This window comes from Haliaeetus leucocephalus, unplaced genomic scaffold (assembly GCF_000737465.1).
Source record: "Haliaeetus leucocephalus isolate CR32 unplaced genomic scaffold, Haliaeetus_leucocephalus-4.0 Scaffold186, whole genome shotgun sequence".
Taxonomy (NCBI): domain Eukaryota; kingdom Metazoa; phylum Chordata; class Aves; order Accipitriformes; family Accipitridae; genus Haliaeetus; species Haliaeetus leucocephalus.
Window position 1 is genome coordinate 587,256 of NW_010972622.1, and position 26,199 is coordinate 613,454.

The 26,199-nt window shown below is 46.8% G+C and overlaps 1 protein-coding gene across 1 annotated transcript; it reads left to right on the forward strand.

The window, feature by feature from the left end:
- On the forward strand, positions 1-26,179 carry SPATS2 (spermatogenesis associated, serine-rich 2). Its single transcript, XM_010565106.1, has 13 exons — positions 1-89; positions 3,996-4,312; positions 12,180-12,259; positions 12,541-12,649; positions 13,596-13,645; positions 14,796-15,054; positions 15,299-15,511; positions 16,662-16,797; positions 22,302-22,360; positions 23,080-23,189; positions 24,620-24,722; positions 25,175-25,395; positions 25,751-26,179. The coding sequence occupies exons 2-13, from the start codon at positions 4,288-4,290 to the stop codon at positions 26,051-26,053; spliced, it is 1,668 nt and encodes a 555-aa protein (XP_010563408.1). The 5' UTR covers positions 1-89; positions 3,996-4,287; the 3' UTR covers positions 26,054-26,179.
- The last annotated feature ends 20 nt before the right edge of the window (positions 26,180-26,199 follow it).

A 26,199-nucleotide genomic window follows, 5' to 3' on the forward strand; every position in this document is an offset into this window, starting at 1 on the left:
AAAATGTAGTTCTTCGAACAGAAACGACTGAGGCATCTGTTGAACATGAGGGATGAACAGGCTTATTTTGGTCTGCTGTAACTTAACAGGTATTTGCCAAAAAACCTCCAAGTCTCAGGATTTCAGTGCTGCATAAATTCCCCAGGGATTCAGTGGAGGTCTGGGAAAAACCAGGCTGTGCTTATGCCGTGAGTCGGGGCTGGTGGCACCCAGCAAAGGCAATAGAAATTTGGGGTGTCAGTGTGTTCCTGTGCACAGTGGGCATATTAAACCTGCTCCTCCAAGTTGTGTTCCATGACAGGTAGAATGAGTTCCTGAATTTCTAGTGTAATTGTCGCCTTTTTTTTTTTTTCAGGACACGCTGTAAAATTGAGTTAATTCTCTTCTTGCCTGAGTGCGTTACAGGGGGGGGGGTCCAGTGCTGTAGGTAAACACCCAGGTCCTCTGAGGTGCTGGAGTCTTGGAAAATGGATTTTTATTTGAGAATGATTATAAATTACAAACAGGACAATTTATTCTACTGAAATGCTGTTGTGTGTACTCACAGAGACGACTCTTACATGCTTGATCAACAAGATTAAAATAGCTTGGTAAGGGACTACTTAACTCAAAAGCCAATTAGCCAGATGCTACTGTACAGTGTGAATTATGCTCCAGCCGGGCGTGAGGTGGCGGCTGGGGACAGCCCACCATGCCGCCTGCCCGAGATCCCAAAACAACCGTGGTAAAAACCCTCCCAAGAAGCAGATTTATTTATTCTTCAGAACTCCAGATTTCATGGCAAAAGCATCTTCCATAGACTAATAAAAAAATCCAGACGAATTTCTCACTGTTTATCTTCTTTTCCTTCAAATAGGGAGCTATCGAGTTCCGAAAGTTTACTGAAATAATCCGTCTAGACGGAGCAAGAATAGCATGGCAAGCTAACACTACGGGTGGGGGATTTAGAAGTCATTTCTTTTTTGACTTGCTGTCTGTAAAATTTCAAATGTTTGCTTTCTTTCTAAATTAGATGGAATATGCTGATATTTGTGCATTTAACAATAATGTGCATTTCCAGTGTGATTTGGAAAAGTTTTATGTTGTCAGCTGAACGCTGGCAGCTCTGGGAGGAGTTTGGTTGCTCCGTCCATAACAGGAGGGAGTTGGGTTTCTATGGGTTATATTGCTCCCCCGTCAATTCTGTTATAACTGCAATATTTTATTGAAATCCTGCAGGTAGATTTCTTGACGTTTTTGTATTGATGCTTTACTGTTTCTATAGTCACATAGTGTGCTATATAAGCCTTATATGGCCCTTATCTGAAGGAGCTCGCCCCCTATAATGAGTTTATTTGAGTTTGCATTAACTTTTGCTGTTTTACCAGTCTTGAAATTTCCGCTTGGGTTTTAAAAATGCTTGTGTGTTTTACAGCCCTCTCGCGCCGACCTGTTTAAGGTTCCCAGCTAATAGCCGTGTTGAAATTTCCAGCTGATCTGCTGTGAGAGACACGGAGTTAAAGGCAGGTCATGCAGCAGCCTGAACCCCGATTCTGACACGAGCCGGAGCTGCTTTTGACTGTCTGGCTCTAGATTCTTACCACAGGGTATATCAGATGAAATATTAATTGCATCATCAAGGAGTAAAGATTTGCCATTTTATACTCATCAGATATATCAGTGGGGTTTTGTTTCCAGTCCATTATTTTATTACTTTTGTGCTTGGAATTTAGCTTGCCAAAAAGTAATTCAGAACCTGCTGTATGTTGTTTGTTTCCCCCACCAAGACTTAATTACTGTTTATTTTTCTCCTTTGAAGTGGGTAAAAGTATATTTCTTGGGTGATAAGGTGTAGTGTTTGTCAGGAAATCTCAAAAAGCCTAAAAACTTCTCTACTGGCAACTTTGGTTTTTTACAGCTTGTTTCTCGACTTTGAATGAAGTGTTCTTGCAGTTATTTTCTTTTCGGGGATGTACGTGCAGAGGCAGTTTTTAAGTGTTCCTTTGTTTCATGAATTAAGTTTGAGACAACTTGTGGGAGTTCACGTAAAGTACTCTCAAGTGTGATGTTACAGGCTTTCGTCAGTACCTGTGTATTTCCATGCTCCCTCCGGATTAAAGCATGCTCGTCTTTATTTAAAAAATGAAATTATAAAGATTACTCTAAAGCAGTTTTGCGGTTTGTTTGTTTCTTGTTTGTTTGTTTGTTTGTTTTTAAAACTCCGAGCAATATATACCGAAGGCATCTAACTCTGGTATCATAGGTCGGTGCGTGAGCACTTTCCTTTTCCGCAACCCCAACGTTATCGTAAAATCACAGGAGGTACCGGTGGTTCCCGGCAGCTGGACGGCTGCGCTGCCCGCAGAGCGTTTCCTGGTCGTGGACACAAAGCACTCAGGCAGGGAAGTGAAACTTGGGTGTAATCGTGCAAACCAAAGCACATCGGCCATGCTAGCACGGCTGGCAGAGCTCAGAGCTCGACCTGCCGGCAGTCTCCAGGCGTCGAGCTCAGGGGCCGCTCACATCCCGATACGGCAGCTTAATCCTTCGCTAAATTCTCCGGCTTCTGTGTTTTTGAGCAGAGTTTCAAATGCCGCAGTTTTTATGAGGTGGTATTTAGTGCCTCGAGGCTTCAAAACGAATGAAGGCATTTAATTCAGAGAGCTGAAGGCAGCGAGGCAGGAGTTTGTAACCACCTCTCGTTTTGGGAACGCTGTTTGCAGGTAAAAAATTCTTTTGCACAGTCTTTTTTTTGCACAGACAGTGAGCGTTGACTCTGTCTCAGGTTTAGATTGCTAGGGTCACTGGTTAGAAATAAGTTTTGAACTCCTGTGTAGCTAATAAAAGAAAATTCTGATGATAGGAAACATGTATTTTTAAATCAAAATAGGCTCATTAGGACCCTGTCGATGAACCCTGGGGCAGTGTTGCCGGTTCTTGTGTTGCAGGAGCGTTGTTGCATTCCTCAGACTTGTAAACCATATCCCTAAAAATAATCCTGATCATCGGGCTGGAGGGAAGTTGAACTTGTAATTAATTCTGGAGCAAATTAGATGCGTGTTTCTCAATGCTGTCATTTCATTTTCAAGAGCGTGTGGGTTTTGCTAAAATGTACAAGGTCTCCTGATGTTTACAAAAATATTTTGTATCTTCAGTTACCTGCGTTTTACATATTGAAGTGGCAATTTTTGTGTTTCTCCCTACTCCATTGTGAATACGGTTTTGAGGTTTTATAATGGGGGCCAGATCCTTCCTTGGGGTTAGGCGGGTTTGCCGTGGCAGAGAGGTCCCTATTGTTTCCTTACCTTGTGTATCCTGTTGTTCTTTGTTTAACCTGTCATCGTACTTGATGTGGTGCCTGCCGCCCCTGCTTTCGCTGGCTCCTTATATTAGGAGTGCTGGGAGCGCAAGGAAAATACTCGTATGTAATGCCACACGGAGCTGCCCCAGCACTGCCTCAGTGGGGGAGGCTTGTGTTTCGTGCTCTGTTGAAATAAGCAGAGAAAGCATTTAAAATTTGTATGCTTTTGGGTGCTGGCAGCAAAGTGAATTTTGCGTTCCCTGGGATGCTGGTTGCATTAACACGCGAAAGGGCTAAGAGTTCATGCTGTCACAAGTGTTGTCACCGAGGTAGGAACCGTGCTCTCGGTCCACTTTGTCTGATGGCTCTTAACGTCCATAAATGCTGGCATTTGTGTAAACGTTTTTTTTGTGATGCGTTCCAAACCTCCCTGGTTCTACCGCTTGCATGCTTAAGTGACAGTGTCTTACAGTAGCTTTGAATTAAGCCTGTTGAAACCATACCAAGTATGTAGGGATCTTGTTGCTTTATATTTAATGTTGCTTTTTTTTCTGGCTAGTTGTTTCACCACGCCTTTAAACAAAATAAAAATTTTACTCTTAGAAAGCATGAGCAAGATGGCTCTGACAAGCTGGGAGGCTTGGGGTATGCCTTGGCTAGTACAGTAGCAATTTTCTTATTTCCTTTCTTTTTTTTTTTCTTCTTTCTTTTTCAGAACCTGAAAAGACCAATACCAACTGCTGCAGTCAGGCTTTGTGACAAGAAGTTGCTTTTCAGAGGAAGGAGCTGTAGTGCTCTGCTGGCCTGTCAGCAGATTTCTGACAACTCCAGACCCTGTTTGCCCTCGCAGCTGGGATTTTGCCATCCCAAACTAGATATCTGCCGTTTCCCGCATTGATACAAGGTGGTGTGTGAATTGCAACTGCCAGCTACGTCACTCCAAGGGCGAGGACTCTATTTTTTTCCCCCTCCTGTATATAGCTGGACATTAGAGCAAACACGCTGAGATGTCTAAAAAGCAAAATACAAAAGGTAAGATGCGTGTGAATGTGATACAATCAAATGCCAATAAACAGCACCATTGATTCCAAAGTTATCAATCAGGAAAGGGGTTAATTGCTTTTGCTGTACTCCCTTTCAAGGCTGCTAGTGTCACTTGACACCTTATTGTTGCTATCTTAGTGACATCATATAACCTGTTGGGTTTTGTGACATTTTTAGTAACATTTCAATTGTCCAGCTGGACAGTTCTGATTTCACGAGTTCCTGTATAATGTTAATATTGCATCACTTTCACAGTCAGACAACAGGAGAAAAAAATTTTGTTTAGTAGTTGGAGAGTTATGGAGCCAAACTTCTTTATTTTGCTGGGGTCCCCAATTGGTGCACGACCTCCCCTTGCTGGGTATTGCCAGGATGAATTTGAGTGCTGTCTGGGTCCCCCATGGGATTAACTCTACCAAAACTTAGTCTTGTTCCGAAGCAGGCCTTCTCCACCCTCTCAGAGTGCCCTGTGGACGCTGTGGTTTCAGGGCAGGCTTCTGTTGTGGACTTGCTTGACCTGTCTGTGGCAACTGCTTGCCAGGAATCCAGTTGAGAAACAAGCCATCGAGTCTAGGTGGGATAGCTCAGCTCAGGTCCTTGTCTCCTGGGGATGCAATTCAAATGAGACCTATTTAAATCTTTTTCCTTCAAGATGGGTACAGAACAGGAACGAGCAAGTTTGCGAGAAGCTTTTTCACTTGCTTTTGTCTTCAAATACACAGGCTGGTTTTCCTTTCTCTGCCATCGCATGTTAAGTGGCAAAGCTGTTCTGGCGTCAAGCAGCTTATTTCAGGGAGGGATCTTATTTGTCGCGTGTGAAACATTAATTCCAAAGTGTGTGTGGTGGGGGGAGAAGGGGGGTTGAGGGTTATGGTTCTCTTTTTATTTGAGCTGACTACTAATTAATAATTTAAGGCGAATGGGTTTGACAATTCATGTCCTCTACCTCAAGAGAAGAGCTTTTGTTCTCTGTAGATTTTTTTTTTCTAGCAGCTTTGGCATAGAAACAGTGTCTACCTGAGGAGCCCAGCCGTCCTTTGACAGCTAGATCCATACATGATTCAAAGCAATTAGTAACAGTTATGGAAATTATTGTATAGGATAGTTCTGAGTGATTTTTAAAACGCTGTATTTGTATCTGTGCTCTTGGAAGCCTCAGTACAAGTCATTAAGAAATTGACTTCTCTCGGATGCTGGAAACGGAGCCCAGCAATCGTTGCTGCTGAGTACATGTGGAGAGAAAAGCACACCTTGAAACAGCAGAAGAAAATTAATGGGTCTAGGTAGGGGAACAGCAAGAGAAATCTGTAGGAGACAACTGGGGGAAAACATGGGAAGCTGTTACTCTGAGGGAATTCGGGGCTTTGGCAAATCCCCAGCCAAACGAGAAAGCCAACACAATTGCTGCTCTTGGTGTGGTTCGGCAGAGTGTGTCATAGAGAGAACCCACTGGGAAGTGCTGGCATGTATTGGGTTCCTAAAGAAAAGTAAAGGGATCTTAGACATAAATATTTGACACCGAGCAGGAATGCAGAGTAGGCTTTAATTCACTCTGCCACCAGGGATATAAAATACGCCCTGCTTTGTTAAGCAGGCTCATCTCCAGTCCGCGTTGCAATGTGGACATAAGGGAAGGTGAGAGTTAAAGCTGCAGACTCTTCTGGCTGTGCCCTGTCCTGTTTGGACTGTGATTGAATTTTCAATTACTACTTTTCTGCTGCTCTAGAATGTTAATGTAGTCAACGAATATTTTCCACTCCTCTGTAAAGGAGTGTACCTTGGCCAGGTGAGGAATGTCTTTTCAGTTTCTCTTCCTTTCTTTCTGAAAGCAAAACCCCTTTGCATTGTAACAAAGGGCTGGTGAGAAGTGTTGAGAGGTAGGGAATGAGACAGACCTATTTTTAATAATGCAGCAGTTTTGAAACTGAGTCAGAAGCCCACCTGTTTCTTCTTCTTAGAAGTGCCACAGAACAGAGTGAACATCTGAGCTATTCAGAAGGGTATTTTTAAGTCTTGTGAAAATGTATATGCAAAGTTTGGGCACAGAATCATGTTCTACTCCTGAATATTACTGGCTGTAAATAACTCTTTACTCAAAAGATCTATGATGAGGAGAAAACAGTTCAATCTGTAAACCAGTCATGTAATTATCCCCGTTCAAAATCCAAATGCGTGCATCCACATGTAGGTCCATGTCTGGGTTATACTGGGTGGCTGATTTCACCTTTAGTATATTCTATAAGGGAGAACTTAGAAATTCCAAGGAAAGATTGTCTCAGTGATGCCAGATCTCTAAATAAATACTTCCCCAGAGTCTAGTAGGTTTGTTGGTTTGCTGCTGTCTGAAGTGGTCTTGGATTCTTAGTGCTTCGTTTTTTCCCCCAACACGAAGCATGTGCACTCCCTCTCATCCCCCCTTCTGACTCGATTAATTGATTTGAGTGAAAGCAGCCACCAGGCTTAGGAATGACTGGTGACCCCAGGATACAAAGCAATCACATAAATCTTGTTTCCATCGGACGTCAGCCACGGTTTTAGGCATGCCAGGTTCCTGAATAAAACAGCACTCGGGTTCCTACTCATCTGGATACATCAAGGAGCCATTTCAATTGATGGAAAACTGCCCTACGTGAATTTGGCGAAGGCGAAAGGTCTTTGGTATTAGTCGCTAGGAAGGGAGGGCTTCAGCTGGAGTGGTGTTAAGCAGCAAGGAGCCTGCACACCAGAACCTTTACAAAAAAACCCAAATGTGGGAGAAATTTAATTTTAAGCTCATACTTTGTTTAACAACGCATCAATCAAGCAGAAGATACTGCTCTGCAGAAACCAAGCTTTGCCGATTGGGGTGGTTGCAAACTATTTGCTCGGTCTGTGTCCGGACGACTTCTGGTAGAATTGTCAAACCGGCAGATTGCAGAGTTAATCTGCAAGGCAGCACTTGCTGTGAGTTATGTTGAAAATGCACAAAGGCGAATATTGAGCATGTGTTCTGTAACCTGATAAATCGGATCCTGGCTTGTGAGTGAGCGTGGGTATGGTATGAGGATGCAGGTGATGTCAGGAATTCATGGGAACTTCAGCTGCATCACTCTGCTGAGTGTGATGCTCTGGAAGCGCGCAGGTTTAATTTAATTTTTCATTTTTTTTATGTGTAGATGGAAATTAGATGGGAGGGGGAAGACGGCATCCTGCAGTTTGAATTACCTTAATGGCTCTGTTTGGCTTCGCTGCTTTAGCTCCACTGAAAGCTGATTGCCTTGCTTCACTGCTTGTGTGTCCAAAGCAGAAGGCGGAGCGCAGGTTAAAACTGCAGCTGTGACAGTGGCCGGGAAATGGCAGCGTGCCTGCATTGGCTAGAGCAGGTCGGTGACACCGTGGGGGCAATTAGACCTGCACTCGAACTGCTTCCCTTGCCCCTGGAAGCAGGACGGGTGCTTAGGAGAGCTGTGTCCCTGCCTTTGTGGCAAAAACGCCTGCTTTTTGTGTCGGGCAGAAATACCCAGTTTTAGCAGCATAACTTTAGGCATATTTAGTTGATTTGCAAGAAGTTAATTTTTATTTCATATTTAATTTCTTTTTTTCCCCACTCTTCCAAGCCCTTAAATGAATATGGCCTTATATTGGGAAGGTAGCCTGCATTAATACAAGGGCTAACTCTTCTGCTGCCATCCAGCAGCCATCCAGCTTCTGCTGGAGACCGGATGTCTGGAAGGTTTAATTTGCTCACCTCAGAATGAATTCTTCAAATTTTGAGTCCATCTCTTGCCTGCGTAGCCAGGGTTTTTTTTTTGTAATAACACCCTGGTGAACCGATCACTTTCCCAAATCAAGTTTGGACCGAGAAGGCTGTGTTGCATGCTTGGCCCCTTGAAATCTGTTTGAGAAAATAAGCAAGAAAGTGGTATTTCTTGTTGAGACAAGACTCTGAAGTGCAGCTGCCACCTCCGTGGGCTGGCTGTGCGCTGCAGGAATATCGCAGGGCTATCCTTGGGGCATTAAAATAGTTTCCACAACAGCTGATTGAGGTACCAAGCCCCGACTTTGAATGCACCCAGGCAGCAAGCAGGGACAGAAATTGAGCGAGTACAGCTTAGTAACCCAGCAGACCCGCTCAAATATCTTAATGTATTTTGGGGAAGGGAGGGTTTAGGATGGTCTGTGATAGTGATGTTCTTCCCCTTGGATCATGGAGAAAGTTAGTGTTTCTATGTAGTTTTTTTCTGGTATCAATGAAATGTTGTCTCAACAGCAGCAAACCCAGGAATATTGATTCTAGCCCCAGTTTAGTCCTCACTTCTCTCTAATTCGTGAAGAGAGAGCTTAGCATTGGTACCTCTGTTGCCTGTTAGCAAGAACTGTTCTTACAAGGAAAAAATAGCAGTATGTGTTGATGTAATTTGTAAGGAAAAGCACGACACGTGAGAGATGTGAAATGCAGCCTGTGGTGGTCTGTTTGCTTCAAGTGCAATGCCTGATGCTCTGGGAGCTGTGAAATCACAGAAAGCTCCCACAGATGTAATCTCTTATGTAGCACTTTTTTTTGGAAATCCTGATTTTTACCCACCCCCACCCCCCAATATTTGTGGATACTTTGGTGTGATGGTATGACTGCAAGCATAGACTGATAGAATAATGACATTTTGGCTTCTTTACTCTGTCATGGGAAGATGCATTAATTCCTGTCCAGTCACCTCTGCAGTCCTGGGCACAGACGTCTCCCGATTCTCGCAACGCAGGGACTGCTGAAGATGCTTGTAATTAGAGCAAATTGGAGATGCTCTGAGCAAGCAGCGAGGTGCCATTTCTTTAAGAGCTTTTTATTTCACATTAGCTGAGGTCTCCCGCACTATCCCTGGGAGAGTCAGCGTGGTTACTGTTGACCTGAAAAGCCACAGAGTCTATAAATGTTTCATGGTTTAACTGAATCTTAATTGCATAGCATTTTAAGTGTATATGCTGTCCAGTTCCCCAAAGCCATCTGCCTGCGAGTGTCCTGGCTGGGGCAGGAGGGTGAACCTAGCGTTTGGAGTGGGATTATTTTTTTAATTAGTTTTGTACACTGTTTTACTGTGCAGACTTTCCATGAGCTGGCATGTGGGTGCAGTGGGGATGAGGTGCTGGATGGATTCAGAGGAGCTAAATGCATAAATGTGATTGCGCTATACGCTTTTGTGAAGCGTTCTCTGTGTGACGCTGGTTGGGACAAAGTCTGCATAGCTGTCAGGCTGATGCTTTTCTGTGTCTCCTTATGAAATGACTGCCTGCCGTGGCTCAAAAGTGAGCCAGGACTTGGGTTGGCTTGGAGCTTGAGGGGGAAATAGTGGCCCCTGTTTTGACTTCCTCAAGGTGTTGGGTGTGAAGCTGTTTTATTTCTTGTGTCCCAGGAAGCAGAGCAGGCATTTGTTAGGTCTGTAGTTCTAATTCTTGCATGTGGTTCATACAGAAAGGACTAATTAGCGGAGTTACAGGAGGAGCAAACTGATGTTTGGTAGGGTGGATTCTTCCTGGCATCGTTGGTGTTTCTATTTAAGAGATCCTGTGTTGATTAGTCCAATAAATAGCACTGAAACACAAAAGTAAATGATTTGGGATGAACAATTTCTTACCACCTCATTTTTCTGGAGGATGCAGTTATGAACAGAGAAGCAATTAAGGCTGTTGGCATCATCTCTGGGGTTTATCACATCAAATCAACAGGGTAGCACTGCACTGTGTATGTTTTAATGCAACCGAGATCAGTCCAAGTGTCTGACTGACTTGTCATGTCAGACATGACATGCATAGTCTGAGCCCTGGCTTTGGGAAGGAGCTTTCCTTTGCCACAAGGTTGTTAATTCAAAAATCTTGAAGTCACTGGTGGCCGTTGGACTTCGGTCCACGCGGGCATGAGCGTTTTAAATTCTATCCCTTCTTGCAGACACCCGCTGTCACAAGAGACCTGAGTGCCAGCAGCCCTTTTTATGATGCTTGGGAGTGCTCAAGGGCAATATCAAATGTATATGGTGTAGTGTCTGTTGCATAATTTTTGCATGATAAACATTTTAACACCAGGAGGACGTGGGCCGTAGTGAAGTGACTGGAAGCTGGAGAAGCATCTCGGAGCAAGGTGCCAACAAGCTCAGTCCCCTGTAGGACCAAGCACAAATGGAGATGTGGGAAAGGGATGGGATTGAGTAGCTGAAAATGTGCTGCATGGGGGAGCTGAACTTCATCTTTCCTGGCACCTGGGTCCTTGGTGGCTGCTCTGCAATGAAGATTTTGAAAAAAGATTGCTAATTCGCACTCAGTGATGGGAGTCTGAAAGCCATTTACAAGATTAAGGACTAGAAAGTTGGTAACTCGAACTTCTGTGAGCTTGGGAAACTTGAGAAAATCTTGCTCATGGGGCTGAAACGGGTAAGGATGGCGCGAGGAAGAATTTAACCGTTCATCTGTAGCCTTAATAAGAGGCTGACCTTTCCATCATGTTCACAATTCTGTCACTGTATTTGGACGCATCTCAGTTTAAATGCTACATCAATGTCTGGGAACCGCGGAAGTCAATGGTGTGTCTCAAAATCGCGTACGAGTTATTTAGAGGAGGTGAGGGAAAGAACATGAATCAGCAGCTTGGAATATCAGCTGAGATAAAGCAGAAAGGGCAGTGACCAAGCGAGAGTCCCCGCAGAGCACCCTGGCCTGCTGGAAGTGTCCCTTCCCCCAGGCGGTCCCCAAAGCCACTGGGCAGCAGCAACTATAGAAACCCACCTGAGAAGCTTTGCAGAAGAACCAGTGGTCTTGTGCTTCCTTGGCTCCGTGCAGGGCTCAAGGCATCAAAGCACATGCAAGCAAATGCCCTCCTAGGAAATCTGCCTGGGGCTTTGTGCCTGCATGTGAACTCTCTGGAGAGGGGTTGGTGATGCAGAATAGGAGTGCTTAAAACCTCTGGGGTCCTGCCGTCGGCCCCTGCCCAGGGACACGTGTTCTTCCTGAGATGAAATGTGGCTAAAATGCCGGTTTGAAGTATGTTTTCTCATAGCTGTTCATAGATGTGTTTTACTATATCCCTTTTCTTTAGCAAACGTGAAATTTAGCCTGCTCAGACCTCTGGCAGGAAAATCGAGTGCAAATTTGTGATACCAGGCACTTGTAAGGATCTCTCGGTGAAACGGTAGGGCCTGCAGATTTATGTGACCTTTGCTCGCTGGCAGGGAGCAAACCTGTTGGTGATGGCTGTCTCAATTATGGGTCTCTTTTGGAACATATAACCATTACCTTGGAGATCATAGCTGGCAGGGAACACAAGCTGCTGGATCTTCAAACCCATTTATCAGTCTGCTTGCCATTTGTATCTCCAGGTGGAGGAAATTGTTAACCACACTGCTCGAAGGCTCTAGTGCTTTTGTTAACTCTTTATTGCTGGGCTTGGGAAAAGATTAATGCGGAAATGGAGAAACGGTACTAATCTGGTCTGCTTCAGCAGTCTTCTGTTTCGCGCCAGCCCTGTTGGGGCTTGTGTTTTTTGGCTTGCGGTTTTGATCCATGGTTGGTTGGTTTAAACTGACCCAGAGCTGAGGAGTGAATCAGCTTGAGTTCAGTGGGGGCATTGGCAAACCAGATTCAGCTGGGGTTACCTGGCTGAACAGAATCTCGTCCTTAAACAAGGCTGGGATATCATCCGTTTTATTCTCAGCAGCTAATAATCCTCTGCTAACCATAGGACAGAATTAGCCAGCGAACACCATACGTTTGTTGGATTTCAATTTTCTCCTTGGCAAAGTAACAACTCAGAGCTGACCTCTTGCTTCCCATCTTTCTAAATGTCTCTCGGTGCCTGTTGTTCAGAAGAGAGCTTCCTTCTCCTTTGTCTTCACAGATCTGTCTGGGTTTATTTTTGATGTGCAGTCCAATACTGTGATGGCCCAAGGAGGAACCTTTGAAAACATGAAGGAGAAGGTAAATGTGTCTTCTGAGACTTTAACTCACCACGTGCCGTGGAAGAGCTCGTGAATGCTGTATCTTCATCTCCTCTCTGAGATGAAATATGTTTCTGTCTGGGAGCTAACTGCAGCTCTGTCAAAAGCAAAATTTTATTCAGGCTAAATCGTCCTGGCACATTAAAGTTTTATAAGGAAGTCATCAGTTATGGTTTTTAGACTGCTTGCAGAAGGGTTGCTGTAGGCTCCGTGTGGGATAAAGCAAATGGTTTACACGTTACCCTGTTTTCTTCCCTCTAGATCAGTGCGGTGCGTGCAATAGTCCCCAACAGGAGCAACAATGAGATCGTCCTTGTGCTGCAGCATTTTGACAACTGTGTGGACAAAACAGTGCAAGCCTTTATGGAAGGTAACTGTGGCTGGTTTCTTAGCAGGGTTTGTGGCTTGATAACTCATACGTACCATGTTTATGGACTTAACTTCAGAAGCAGCAATAGCCTTTGTGCAGAAAGGGCTGTGTGCAGTAAGTACATGAGGTAGCAGAAGCTCATGTAGCTTCTCAGCCCATCCAAGTACAGGCTCTATCCACAAAGATAACTAACGGATGATTCTCTTCCCAAGTTTTAGTTGGTGTTTGTTCAACTAGGGGTCAAGGCAGAGATAAGCATTTGATAGCTCTTTAGATAAAGGAGGTTTGATATGCAATTACAGAAACTCTTGTTCATGTGTACAGAATGGGAGTGTCTTCAGCTTTGAAAGTTGCTGTTTGTACTTTGAAACCTGGCTCACAAATCTTCTCTTGGGTCTGGCTGGCATGCTGCATTAGATGGATTTCCTGACCTTGGAAAAACAGGCTGTTGCTGGTGACAGTGCCTGTCGCTTTGCAGCTCTTATTTCCATGCTGGCCATCACTGACAACTGCGCTTTGCCTCTGGCCCACAGAAGGTATGACAGCTATTCCTCAGACGGTGGGCATCCTGACACAGTCACTGTCTCTGGGGAGAGAAGGCCAGCAGATATCCGACCCGAATGCAACCTTTGAGTTCAGAACATGCTCCAGCAGGGTTCCAAGTACCTAAACCTTTAGTATGACAGAGCCAAAGAGAAGATTTTTTTTTTTTTTTTTTTTTTTTCCTGGAAAGAGCTGGCACTGTGGTGTAAGGGGATAGTCCCGTTCAGCAGTATGTTTCCAAAGCAAAAATGAAACCGATCCTTTTATTACATCAACTAAGAGAATTGAAACTTAGCTGCAGAAAGTGTTACAGCTGGCTCCAGGTATGGAGGCACTTCCACGTGACCAGGAAAGAACTGGAGTGGATGCCTCATCCACTGCTCATCGCTGCATTTTGTTTCAGGCAATGCCAGTGAAGTACTGAAAGAATGGACTGTAACAGGCAAAAAAAAGGTAACACTTTTAAAATATACTTTGCTAAGGCATTTATTTTTTTGTTTTGAGGATTTAGACTATGGAGAACAGTAGGCATTCCTCAGGATTTAGATGGGAAAAGAAACCAAAGAGCAAACGTGTATATTGATGTTAGCAGAACTGATGCACAGAGATAATCGCTAGGTTATCAGGTGCCTCACTGTTCAGGGCAATGATTTACATGGTAAATTCAGTGCAAGTTGTAAACATCATCCTCTTGCCACATTTGCATTTAATTTACTTGTCAGACACATTGTGTCAAATATAGCATCTGAAAAAAAAAATTCTAGACTTTCTTGCAGTCGCTTTTATTCTGCTGACCCTCTATAGGACCCCTAATCCACACACACAGCCCCACACTGAAGTAAATCTTTTATCAGGTCCATTTATTTCAACGGAGCTCTGTAATTCACTGTTCAGATAGTCACGCTGTTCCATTTTTCATCGGTAACCTTTGGAGCTGAACAGTTGCGTCTAATGCTGAGCTCTGTGGAAATATATTTCTTTGTCACGTAAGCTTTCTCGAGTGTTTTGCCTAGTTCTTTGCTCAGACCTCTGTGAAAGGGTTAAATAAAGATTTGCAAAGTTTCACTACTTTATATTATAATGTCTAAATCCACCAGGACAAGAATAAAATCATAATTATTCAAAAGGACTCCTTTGCATACGTGAAAAGCACCAGCATGAAATGGATAGGGAAAAAAATGTGACCGAGTAGCCCTGTGTTGGGAAATGAGGGAAGTTTTGTCAGAGCAAGGTCTAGCAGAGCACCCTGGAAGCTGCACCTTGCCAGTGAGCACCCCCAGAAGTGACCCAGCCGGTGCTGTGGGTTACAGCCACAAACCTGTCCGCTGTTTCCCATCAGTTATGCAGCCTTCATCTGATAACCATTGCTCTTGTTGGCACACCTTCAGAGAGGATAATGTATTCGCGCCTCATTAATGCCACTATAACTGTCCTCATTGTTGAATAAATCCCTCCTACTGTTAATAGGATCAACAGCCAGGCTGGCTGAAAAAGCATTTAATTCAGCTACTTTCAGCCAGTAATCATAAGCTTAATTTTCCCTTCAGGAATTAAGCTTAACATTTTTTTTCCCCCCTTTGTGGTGTGGATACCTAATCCTTAGAACAAGAAGAAGAAAACCAAACCAAAACCGCAAGCTGAATCAAGCCCTGGCCTCCCAGACCCCGGTAAATTGGTGTCCACTGAAGAGGAGCAGTCAGCGAACTCGGAGAAGGGTGGAATTAACGGTTTCCATGTCAACGGCTGTGCCCACGACACGGAGTCTGTGGACTCGCTCAGCGAAGGTTTGGATGCACTTTCAATTGATGCCAGGGAGTTGGAGGATTGTGAGTCTGCTGCACCAGACATGCCTGATAGAACAGGTTAGTCTCTATAAAGTAGCACAGGAGATGGGCACTGAGTGTTTAAAAAGCAGAGGAGCTGCCTCCTGCTTTTTTTGTGTTCCTTCTTTGTTTTGGGTCAGCTTTGAATACTGATTTGTTTGGATGGCTCTTCGTGAAAGAGCAGCTCACCCTAATTTTCTGATTTTTTGCTTGTTGTAAAAAGGCGGTCAGTGTTCTGCTGTCCTCTTCGCGTTCCCCTTTAAACGACTGTGCTTTTCTACAGCAGTGCCTGAACTAGAGAATGGAATAGCAGACTTTGACGCAAAATCGCTCATCATGCATCCTTCCCAGAGCCCTGCATCTCTTAGACAGCGGCCTGAGCAGAGGAGCACTAGCAGGTCTCTGTCCAGATCAACAGCGAGCAATTCAACTCCTGCGTCCCTGTCTGTAACGCGGCTGGAAGATGTTCCAGTTTCACCTGCAAACAAGAAGCTAGGTAAGGCCCTGAGGGTCTGCGTGCTCTCCAATGTCAGAGCAGGTTGCTGCTGGCCAAGTTCTCACTGCCTCTTCTGCAGTGTCAGTGACAGACACAGTGCTGAGGCATACCGGACTTTGATTTTAATGCGAGCTAACATGCTTCTTATTATCTGGCCAGTAACTTGCACTCTGCTCCTCCTCTTCCCTATGCACAGCAGGAATCTTGACAGCAGTTTAGATGTAGTGCCTGGAGCGGCAAACCCATATGTGTGAGAGAAGCAGGGGAGGAAGCAGCCAGTCTCGCTGCATACGTTTAGCCCATTCTTCTGTGTGCTCCATCACAGAGCCTTTAGGTTGTTTCTCATCTTTTGTGAGAATTTGTCGAAAGGCCAGAAGTTCGGACCAGTCCTCTTACAAGAAGTGACAGCCTCCTTCTACTGGATTTTTTTTATTTTCCTCTTTCGTGTGCTTTCTCCACAGCTGAGTTCTTACAATAACAAGCGGGGACAGGAGGGACCTCAGAGACCCCGATTGTGATCATGGTTATTATACTTAGCTTAGGGAGATGAGGTGGTGGTAGTTCACCTTGCTGCATGGGAAAGCTGTAACGAGCCATTGTTAATGTAGCTTGGCAGGGGGCAACTGCGCTCCAGCAAGCTCCAGAGAGCGTGGGCAAGGTGATGTACCCTGCTGGCAAGCTGAGATGTGGGGACTAACCTTGGCAGTGATAACCAATCCTTTCATCTCCTGACTGGAGGAAATAGCCTTAATTTTAGTTCCCAAGATAATTCCCTTCTCCAAGCAAACAGTCATTTTATATCATTTAGTGATACGTTGTAGACTGCATTTCACTCGTCTCCAGTCCCTGGCCCAAAAGTGACTCAGAGATGCATTTGATTTCTCTCATGTATTTGAAAATGTGGAGGGACATCCCTGCCCATAGAAGGAAATTCTACAAGCCTTGGGAAGACTTTCCCCAATAAGAAGATCTCTCAAACTGTCCCTGCTGAACCTAGTGCCTTTGTAATGGGGAAGGGGAAGAAAAATTTTAAACCAGGCAGTGTATAGTTTTAAAATAAGATGGAAAGCCAACTTTAGATTTATCCCTGCTGGGAGGATTTAGCAATATGATTGACATGGCTGTTTGAGTTCACTCTGTCTCTTGGTAGGTTCTAATATTGAAAAATCAGTGAAGGATCTCCAGCGCTGCACTGTTTCACTGGCTCGGTACCGGGTTGTGGTGAAGGAGGAAATGGATGCTTCCATTAAGAAGATGAAGCAGGCCTTTGCTGAACTGCAGAGTAGGTAAGTTAAATGTAGGGACAGATCCAGGCGTTAAGGCTTAAGACCTATACATTTGGACTAAGACTTCAGCTTTCCAGTCAGGTTAATGACTTGCTTTTGTATGCCCTACCGCCCAAGCACTGTTCTGCAGCGTCTGGGAGGTCAGCATGTCATAAAGAATAAACTGGAGTCTAAAGTCCTGTACTCTGCAGTTTTTAGAAGCCGCCTTTGCGGGCGGCTTTGCAAAGCCTGCGTTCGAGCTGTTGTCCCACATGTCCAGTGGGATGTTAATAGACTGTTCAGGGCTTCGGTGTGTCCATCAGGGTCTTTGATGAACTGTGGCTCCATGTCTGTACAAGACAGTTGTCCTGACCACCATAAAGTCATTTTAGATGCAGATAATATGAGGAACTCGCCAGATAACATACTGTCAGTTAGGTACTAATGTTAGCTGTGCTGGAAGGAGAACTGTTGGGAGCTCAGGGTGCAGTAGCATGTGTCTTTTAGAAGCAAACATTCATATCTGAAATCTTCAAATTATGGTTGAATATAACATGGAAGAGAGGGATCCTTTTGAAGGTACAAGTACACATCAAAGATCATCCTGTGCAGCACTGCTTCCCCCATTTTAAGCCAAGCTTTTGATACTGTGCATGATGTTCCCTGAGTGCAGTCGGGTCTTTCTTTAATGAACATCTTTATTGGTTTGGATAAGTGATTTAAGATGATATTCTGAAAGGCCTAACATCAAATACACTTGCTGTTTTGGCTGATTGAATCTATTACTGAGAGATTGTTCTTCTTGATTATACAAATATGATTGCTTTTGGTAAAGAAATATTCATAACAAACTGCACAGAGAGTTCTCCTTGCCCGAAGTGAGTAACATTTGACAAGTATCTAAAATGCTGCTATCGCATTGAAGGATTAAAGTAGATGTTTGGCAGACTTGCAAATCTGTGTCAAAAGCTGTCTATGTCTGAAAACTGTATATGGCCTCAAAGGCAAGAGGGTTTAGTGGTAGTGATGTAAAGAGCTGTATTCTGAAGCCTTTTAGCAAACTTGGTTGTTCAGTGTGGACTTTCTTGTGCTCATACTTGTGCTGAACTTTGCCACCAGGAAGTGCTCTCTTGAAATAAGTGGAATGGTGTCCTGTACTTAAATTCAGCATGTGCTAAAAAGACTGACAAAAATGTTTACAGATGACTTTTAAACTTACCTGAGGAGACTAGACCAAACTGGAGGGATAGGGTTAAAGGTGTCCGTGTGCCCTGACCTGTGTTTTCGTGCTGAGTTGTGGTCTCCAAGCCAAAGATGGATGTGGAGCTCCCAGCACCTCCTATCTTTTGGAAAAGCTGCAATGTAAGGGGATTTAACCTGTCAGTAGCTGAGGGATTTGTAGCCCTAATTCAGGTTTGTTTTCATGAATATTATTTCTCACTTTGTTAGTGGCTTTGTCTACTGAGTCAATACTGATTCAATGTTCTTACTGTATACAGCGGGTTTTTGTTTTTAAGGTTTTTTTGTCTGCCTCTCTATGCAGTTACAACATCTGTAAAAACCTCTCCCTCGTATGGAAAATGTCATTCCTTTGGCTAACGTGTCTGGTTCCATATAAGTAATTCCTCGCCCTTTGACTTATGTTATCATCTATAAAACACTTGCGTCATGTTTGGAAAGGTTAAAGACTCAAGTCCAGTCCCGCAGCGTTGCTCCGATGAGCCGGCAGCGGGTGAAGCAGGATGTGTGGTTCCGTGAGAGGGGAGGCGAGTGCCTGCCTGGAACGGGGCCACTGGGAACCTCCTTCGACAAATGCCAAGTGAAAGAGCTGCCCAGCAGCATGCCAGGTCTGCACAGTTCATAAGCGGTGACTCGGCAGCCAGGGCCATTCAGCTCCGCAGAAAGAGATTCACTTTCTTTTTCCCCGAAAGTGATGCAGTTGCTGGTCAGCTGAGGTGTAAATTGTACCTTCACATTTTTGTTGTTGGCTGGTGGTTTGTTTTTTTTCCAACTCCCTTCATGACCCAGAGAATAATTAGTCTATTTTTAAATCCTACAGCACAAGGCAAGACCTGATAGTTAAATCCTCTTGCTGAATTGCCTCTCCACCTGGCTTTCTACCAAAGGAAAACCTGGTTTAAAGGCAGGTTTGTTCAACTGAAACAGGATGTTTAAGTAGCAAAGCTTGGACTGGTTTAACTTCTGCCTGTCAGTGTCAGGGCTGCCTTTCAGATGTCCTTTTAACCAGTGAGGCTTCCTAGAGTTCTTGACCTTCATCTTCTCTCGCTAGACAGTGTGCTTACATTAGACCTGTGGTCTGTAGGTAGGTGAGGGTGAAGAAGGACACTCTAATGCTGGGGTCGTGCCTACCTCAATCTCTGAAATCCATCCTGTTTGAGTGGCAGATGTAGCAGTAGCCGCTTTGGCTTCCTATTTTGAGAGGATTTGCTCCTCTAGACTGGAGATGATCAGGTAACCTGAACTAGGAAATCCTGATAGTCCTTAAATTCCTGAATATTTTGCGATCTGCTGACAGGGAAAGAAGCACATCAGGAAAAAAACCCCGAGCCTTTGTGAGTGGTGTGGGTAAGTTCAATTTTAGCGCTGTCTGCTGAGTTGGATGTGGGGCAGCGTTTGAGGTTTCTCACTGCTGAGATCACCGCTGCATACCTCGTGCTGCAGATCGTCCTTACTTCCTCATGGCAGAGCTGCCAGGCATGCTTCCAGCCACCTTTGCAGTCAATCTTTGAGATCGTTGTGTTTCAGCCCCAAGGAAAACTGACCCCAAAACCCTTAGCATGCTTGTGCAAACATCTGTTGTCTTTCACGAACAGACAACATCTTGCAGCCACTGCTCGATCGAGCTGGCTTGCAGCTGAGAGCATCTCTTCTGCTGGTTGGGTCACAACTGAGTATTCAGCATTATTTCATCTTCAGCAGTTATCGGTTTACCTGCTGCTCCTCTTTCTTCCTTGTGCAGTTCTTAAATGTCCTTTCTTAAAGCCCAGTCTTTCTGGCAGGGGCAGATGCGCTCTCTGTCCTGCATGGGATTTCATCCCAGGACAGAGCAGTCGAGAAAGGCAGGCATCTTTCCGAACGGATCCGGCAGAAGGAAGTGAGATTGTTTGACGAGAAGCCGTGCAGGATGGAGGAGCAGTGGGGTCTGATCCGAGTCACTCATCACGCGAACCTCAGGCAAAGCCACTTGACCTCTGTTCCTCAGCCAGCCCAACTGTAAAATTGGGTAAAGGACTCCAGCTGAGCTCTGCTGAGTAAATTAAATTACAAAGAGACGCAAGCTATGATCTGTGCCAAGGTGCGTGCGTGCGTGCCTGCAGCCTGGCGGAAAAAGCCCAAAATGGCCCATATAAAGTGGGTGTTGGCTCTGCAGGAGCTGGGCGTGTGCCTGTGTGTTCAGGGAGGGGGCAATGGGGTAAGGTGTAGCACAACCGAGTTCTGCTGCACGAGAGCTGCAAGGCTGTTCCTGCACTTTAATTAATCATTAAGGCCGCGTTCACACCCATATCTCTCTGAGCTCTGGGGGATTCCTGCAGCTGACGTGGCTCTGGGCAGAAGGCAGCTGGGGTATCTCCCTTTACCCTGCCCATTGGTGTTGCAGAGCCAGGTTGAACCACTCTGGGCATGGTTGCAGACAAGGTGAAGTCTTATTAGCGTAGCTTTTGACATGCGTTGTTTTATTTGTGCAGTTCGGCTGAGAGTGCCTGACCTGGATCAGGCCCCTGCTGTGCTACGAGCAGAAACAATTCCTGCCCTGAAAAGGCAGATGGACAGAGCGATAAATCAACAGAAGAAGCCAAATGTCAAAGCTGCTGTTCAGAGGGAATTGTTTAAATTGATCTTGCCTCAGCCCTCTCTGACATGCAGAGGAGTGGGAGCGGTGGTTTGAGTTTGCATTTCAGATGCTCTGTGGTTTCCCTTTCAGATGGTCGCTAAAATAAATATTCTTCCCATTTTCAAGCAAATCTTTCTCACTAAAAAGCATGTGGTTGGTGTTGAAGGGCTAACCCTGCATGATGCTGATATCTGTCCAAGTACCATTTAGTGTCTGCAAGTATCGTACAGCTAACACATGAGAGGAAGGCTCTGCTTTTATATTTAGAAAGCAGAAACTGAAATGAACCCTATTAATAGGCTGGATGTCGAATGCGTTCAAGCTGCTGCCAGCAGCTGAGCGAAGGTGAGCTGCAGCGGTGCAGGGCTGAGGACGTTGGAGGCGTAGCTTAGAGGGACGCACAAAAGAAGCATTTGCAGGGAGGGTGTCTGCAAGGGTTTGGATTCCTTATGGCGAAGAACAGAGCTGCGACCAGTACCTGCCCCTGTCCAGGATGGGAGGACTGGTATTTCCTCTACAGCTTCCATTGTAACCCGAGTTACTTAATGTCCACATCTCCAGAGACAAGAGCCCTCTTTGCACGGCCTATGAGCAGCAGTTATGGGAAGCTCCCTGGGTGCTCTGCCTTACTGGAGTGTGCTCGATAGCCTGAATTTGCTAAATTTGGCCAGCCGGTAGCTGTGCAGTTCTGCTTGCGTAAAGGCTGCCACCGTGATGCCTGGGGGAATTGCGGTCTCATGGCAACAGACACACTTGAGGCAAGCTGGAGCCTCCTGGTGAGTGGAGATGCTTTGCTGTGACCCACTCAGGTGTTCCCTCTGTGGCCAAAAAATCTTCAGACTGTAAGAGACTCCTGGATTGTGGACCTGTGTGGCTCCAGGTGACCTGCCGGCTGTGTGGTGGCTGCAGGCAGGAGGTCGTGTCCTTGTACCTGCTGCACTGTGTGGAAGGGTGTGCATGCACTCCTGTGGGTCCTGCAGCCCTGTGGGGATCAGCAGGGTGCATGCCTCCTGAGAAGCGGCACAGAGTACCAGAATTCAGGTTTCTGGATTAGTGGGCCAATTGCGCTGGCTTAAATTAGCTAATGAGGGCATAAGAGCAAAGCATTGCAGTCGGATGCCTCCACAGCATGGCAGCTGAGAGGCTGCCTTGGAGGGGACAGGTGCCTGAATGCCCAGCATCCTGCTCCTGCTATCGTGGATCCTCACCCTGCCCCACTGCTGATTAGTTTTGTATTTTGAGTGACTCTTTAAAATGTTGTGCCCCAGTTTTCTTCGGTGATAAAAGTCTAGCGGAGCGCAACTTCCCCCGACACCACAACTGCCGCTCCCTCTCCCCTTGCCAAGGTGGCTCCAACTTTATCGGAGTAAGGTGACCGCATACCCAGCGGGTTGTTGGGAACACCGTGCCATGTTCCGCACTGACCCAAGCCTGAGCAAGTTTTAACGGCAGCGAAGCCTGCGTGCAACTCCTCAGCTTCCAGAACAAAAGCTGGGGTTCGTGCACGGCGGGTTCCTGCCGCCATCTGCCGGTCTCTCCCCGCTGGCCGGCATGCCTGGAAACCCTCCCTCCACTGTTCCTGCAGTAGGATTTCATTATCCTCTTTGTTTATTACTAAATCTCTTCCCTTTATATATATATATATATATATTCTTTTTTTTTTTTCCCCCAGCCTTATGGATCGCGAGGTGGCGTTGCTGGCTGAAATGGACAAAGTGAAAGCAGAAGCAAGTAAGACTGTCTTTCTACCAAGTGCCCACCTGAAGAGCTGTAGGCGTTGCTGCGCACTGGAGACAGCCCCCTTAGAAGCAGATTTCTGTGATCTACCTCCTGTTCACATTGTTCCTAAATATGTGGCAATTTATCCACATAAAACTTGTCACGTGGCTTGAGTTAGCTGTATATATCGTGACTAGATTATGTTTGCTGCCTGACGGGGTTGACTCAAACCGTCCTCTCTGAGGCCACTGCTCTGTGCCCTCGTTAGAGGGTGGGACATAAACTGCACTCTTCCATGGGAGGCTGTTCCTGAAATTCTCAGCGTTCCTGGGGAGCTGGAAAGGGCTTTCTCAGCTCGCCTGGTGTGGGTGGGAAGTGATCTACGGGGACAGCTACACCAGCAGCACCGAGCCCCACTGTTTAGGGGGTGGCAAGAAAGCAGTTAGCCTGGGGAGATTGGCAAAGCTTGTGGCAAAGCTTCTACCAAAGCTGCATGTTGTACCCCTCGTTGAGTCAGCTTACAGCTCAGGTTCAGTCTGTGTCTGGAGATGTAAATTGCCACAGGAGGCAGTGGCCAGGGCTGCTGTGCAGCTGGCACAGAGCTGTCTGGGGGGGACTCGGGGGAACCTGTTGTTTACCAATAAGGTGCTGTGTGCCAGGGATGGGGTTGTTTAACTCTGGGTAGGCTAGATCAGTGTCGATGCTGCCTAAGATTGTGGTCTGTTTTTCAGTGGAAATTCTAGTCAGCCGCCAGAAGAAGGCAGAAGCCCTGAAGAAAATGACTGATGTGGCAGTGCGAATGTCAGAGGAACAGCTGGTCGAGCTCAGAGCTGACATAAAGGTGAGCTTTTTCACTCTGCTTCTGTCTAATCCAGCCTAGTCCTAATCTCACCCAAACGTGGTGTTGCAGGAATTACGCAGCTGCCACCTAGTCCATGGTAGGAATTACATGGGTGCCACCTCAACAGTGCCTGGCCCTAGGTTCCTGCTCGAAGAAGACAAGTTGCCAATCTGCTGAGTAAATAAGCGGTTTATTTGTCCAACATGCAGAGCAGGTCAAGCTGGGTGCCTCCAAGGGACCCCTACCCCAGATTGCGCACCCCAGTTATACCCGTACCACCCAGCACCTGATCCCCAAGTCCTATCCCTTAATTCTGGTCGGTGGTCTCTTGATTTCTTACTGGTTTTCTTGGTCTCTGGGCTGGCTGCCTTCTGAAGTTACCTTATTCTCTTGGAATTGTTTCCTTGGTCCTTATCCTCTTTATTCTGCTCATATCTGCTGGATTCAGCAAGTTTGTTTGCAGCATTAGTTTTATCAGAAAGTTTACTCTCGGTCAGCTCTTGCGGCCTAAGGCTTCAACTACTTTTAGGTTCTAGCGCTAAGCCAGGCTATTAATCCTAACAATTTTCAACAACAGTACGCTTTTTTGTAACCTTCTGGGTTTTCAACGCTTCTGAATGCAATTTTGTGTTGTGTGCAAGTCTTTCCTTGCGTCCCTAGTTCTCGAATTCACCGCCAATGCTCTGCATACTCCTGTCCGCAGCCACGCAGCGGGATACGGGACACCTCATCCTGAATCTTAATTTAAAATAATTTGGTTTGTAAAATACTGACTTCAGCCAACAGCCGATCATCCAAACATTAACCCCAGTGCGTGCAGCCCAGCTTTCATTGTGAACTGGCAGAGAGCAGGGAACACGGCAAGGCCGCAGCTTTGTGCTCAGAGAGGTTGTGAAAACCTCCCGCTGGCGCAGGCCGACCTCTGCCTTTCCCCCTAAATCGGGAGAGCCTGCCTGCTGCTGAGTGACTTCTGTATTCCAGAAAACACTTCTGCTCGCCAGTACGCCAGCTCCTGCCGCAAGAGGTCAGTGCGAAGTTGCATCAATTAAACTCTAGTTTGAAAACTAAAACTGCTCACCCCTGTAGCAGGATGAGTGCAGCTGAGAAACCTGTTGCCCCTGTGAGCATCCAGAGACCTGGGCTGTGCTGATTTCACAGACTAGAGACTGGCAGAGTGGAGCTACCATTGGACCGAGTTAACCTATGGCTTGGCTGCTGGAGCTTGGGGAAGGCTGTTTGTGTATGGGCTGAAAAAATCTGATTTTCTATTTCTGTAAGTTGTCATTGCCTTCTCACCAAGATTTTTTTTTTTTTCAAGCAGCACCCAACTCGGATACCTGCTCCTGGGCCAAAGCGGGAGGCTTTCACCTCCCTTTTCTGTTCCTGTGCACAGACTGAATTAACGTGTGTGTTTTGCCTTTTCTGTGAAGCACTTTGTGAGCGAACGGAAGTACGATGAGGACCTGGGCAGGGTGGCGCGGTTCACATGCGACCTCGACGCGCTGAAGAAGAGCATTGCCTCGTTCGGCCAAGGTGAGCTGGATGGGAGTCGGGGAGGAGCCGAGGTGTCAGTCACCCCTTTGCTAGCCCTGCCATCACCAAAGCCCTTCATGTGTGCCCCAAAACCTGATAGCGGCAGGACTGGGAGTGTTCTGCTCTGGGCATTTTGTTTCCTCTGGGCAGTGGAGAGAGGAACCAGCCCTCTCGCTGCTGCTGCAGATGCTCCTTCCTTGGCAAGAGGTGTCTGTGCCCGTTCCCTTTGCTGTCGAGCGCTGGTCCCTGTTAGCCACTGGTCCCCTTGTACCGTTCACATGACCAAAGCTTCATCTTGCTGGAAAAAGCTTTGTTGTCCCTTCGAGCCTTTGGCTCCAGCCGTGAGCCGGCTCCACCCCGGCAGTGCTGTAGCCGTCAGGGTCTGGAGGCCAGAGGGTGAACGGTCTGGGTCCTGTCTGAAAAAAACACATTTTGGGGTATTTCTCTTCCAGTTTCCCATCCAAAGAACAGCTACTCCACCCGATCGCGGTGCAGCTCCGTCATGGCCACGTCCCTGAGCGGTTCCAGCGAGACCTCTGCTCCCTCCACCCCTGCGTGTGCCTCTGCCTCCGCCTCCGCTGCAAGCCTTACCACAGCGAGCAAGAAGCCCTCGTCCTCAGCGGAGGCAGCCGTGGGGAATGCTGGCGGCCGCCCTCCCCAGCCTTCACGAGAGGTAACCGCACCCCGGCACAGCGCTGCGGGAAGCTTGCTCTGCGTTTGTGGCTCCTCTCCCGATTCCTGGGCCAGGTCCTTCCCTGCCAGGTGCCCTTTGCCATCAGGACTCAACTCAGGGCTGGGCAGCAGCAGGGTCAAGGGCACCGGCAGCCGCAGGGTGCAGCCTTGCCTTGATGGTTCTGCTTCAGAGCAGGCTTTGGGGGTTTTGCTTTTCCACTTTTCTCCCCCACCAACCCCCTGGAAGGGGAGGTTGGGAGTGTGTAGGGGTGCTGCAGCAGGAGGTCGCAGCCCTCCAGCTGGCAGGAGCTGCCTCTGCCAGCCCACGCTCACTCGCCCACCCTCTTCTGTTTCAGGCTTTCCAGGGGAACAGGAGACCGGGAGCGGGACCCAGGTCCCAGGGCCAGCGCCACATCGGCCCCCCTGGACGCTCCAACAATGGCAACCGACACAAGAACGGGCCGGGCCAGGCCCACGGCAGGCGGCAAACCTCACCCCTGGCAGCCTCCGCTGCCAGCCCCGGCCAGACTCAGCCCACCGGCACCAGCAGTGCCTCGGCGCAGCCGGGCCGGCCCGGTCCCCCTCCCTCCGGTACAGAGACCAAGGGGCTCCCGCAGCGTAAGCCCAGAGCCAGTCGGCAGGAGGGAGCGAACTCCTGAGAGCCCCAGGCTTTCCCTTCCTGCCACAAGTCCAACGTGAGAACCAGACTGTAGGAAGCTCCTAGCTAGGATACTAACGAAGGAAAGTTTACACTTCTCATTTTTTGTGCCATTTTTTGTTCCCCCCCCCCCCCCCCCTTCCTCTA

Coding starts and splice junctions, on each gene's coding strand:
- SPATS2 (XM_010565106.1), top strand. CDS start 4,288: ATGTCTAAAAAGCAAAATACAAAAG. Junction 13,646..14,795: donor CTGTAACAGGCAAAAAAAAG/GTAACACTTTTA, acceptor CCTAATCCTTAG/AACAAGAAGAAGAAAACCAA. Junction 23,190..24,619: donor AGCTCAGAGCTGACATAAAG/GTGAGCTTTTTC, acceptor TTTTCTGTGAAG/CACTTTGTGAGCGAACGGAA.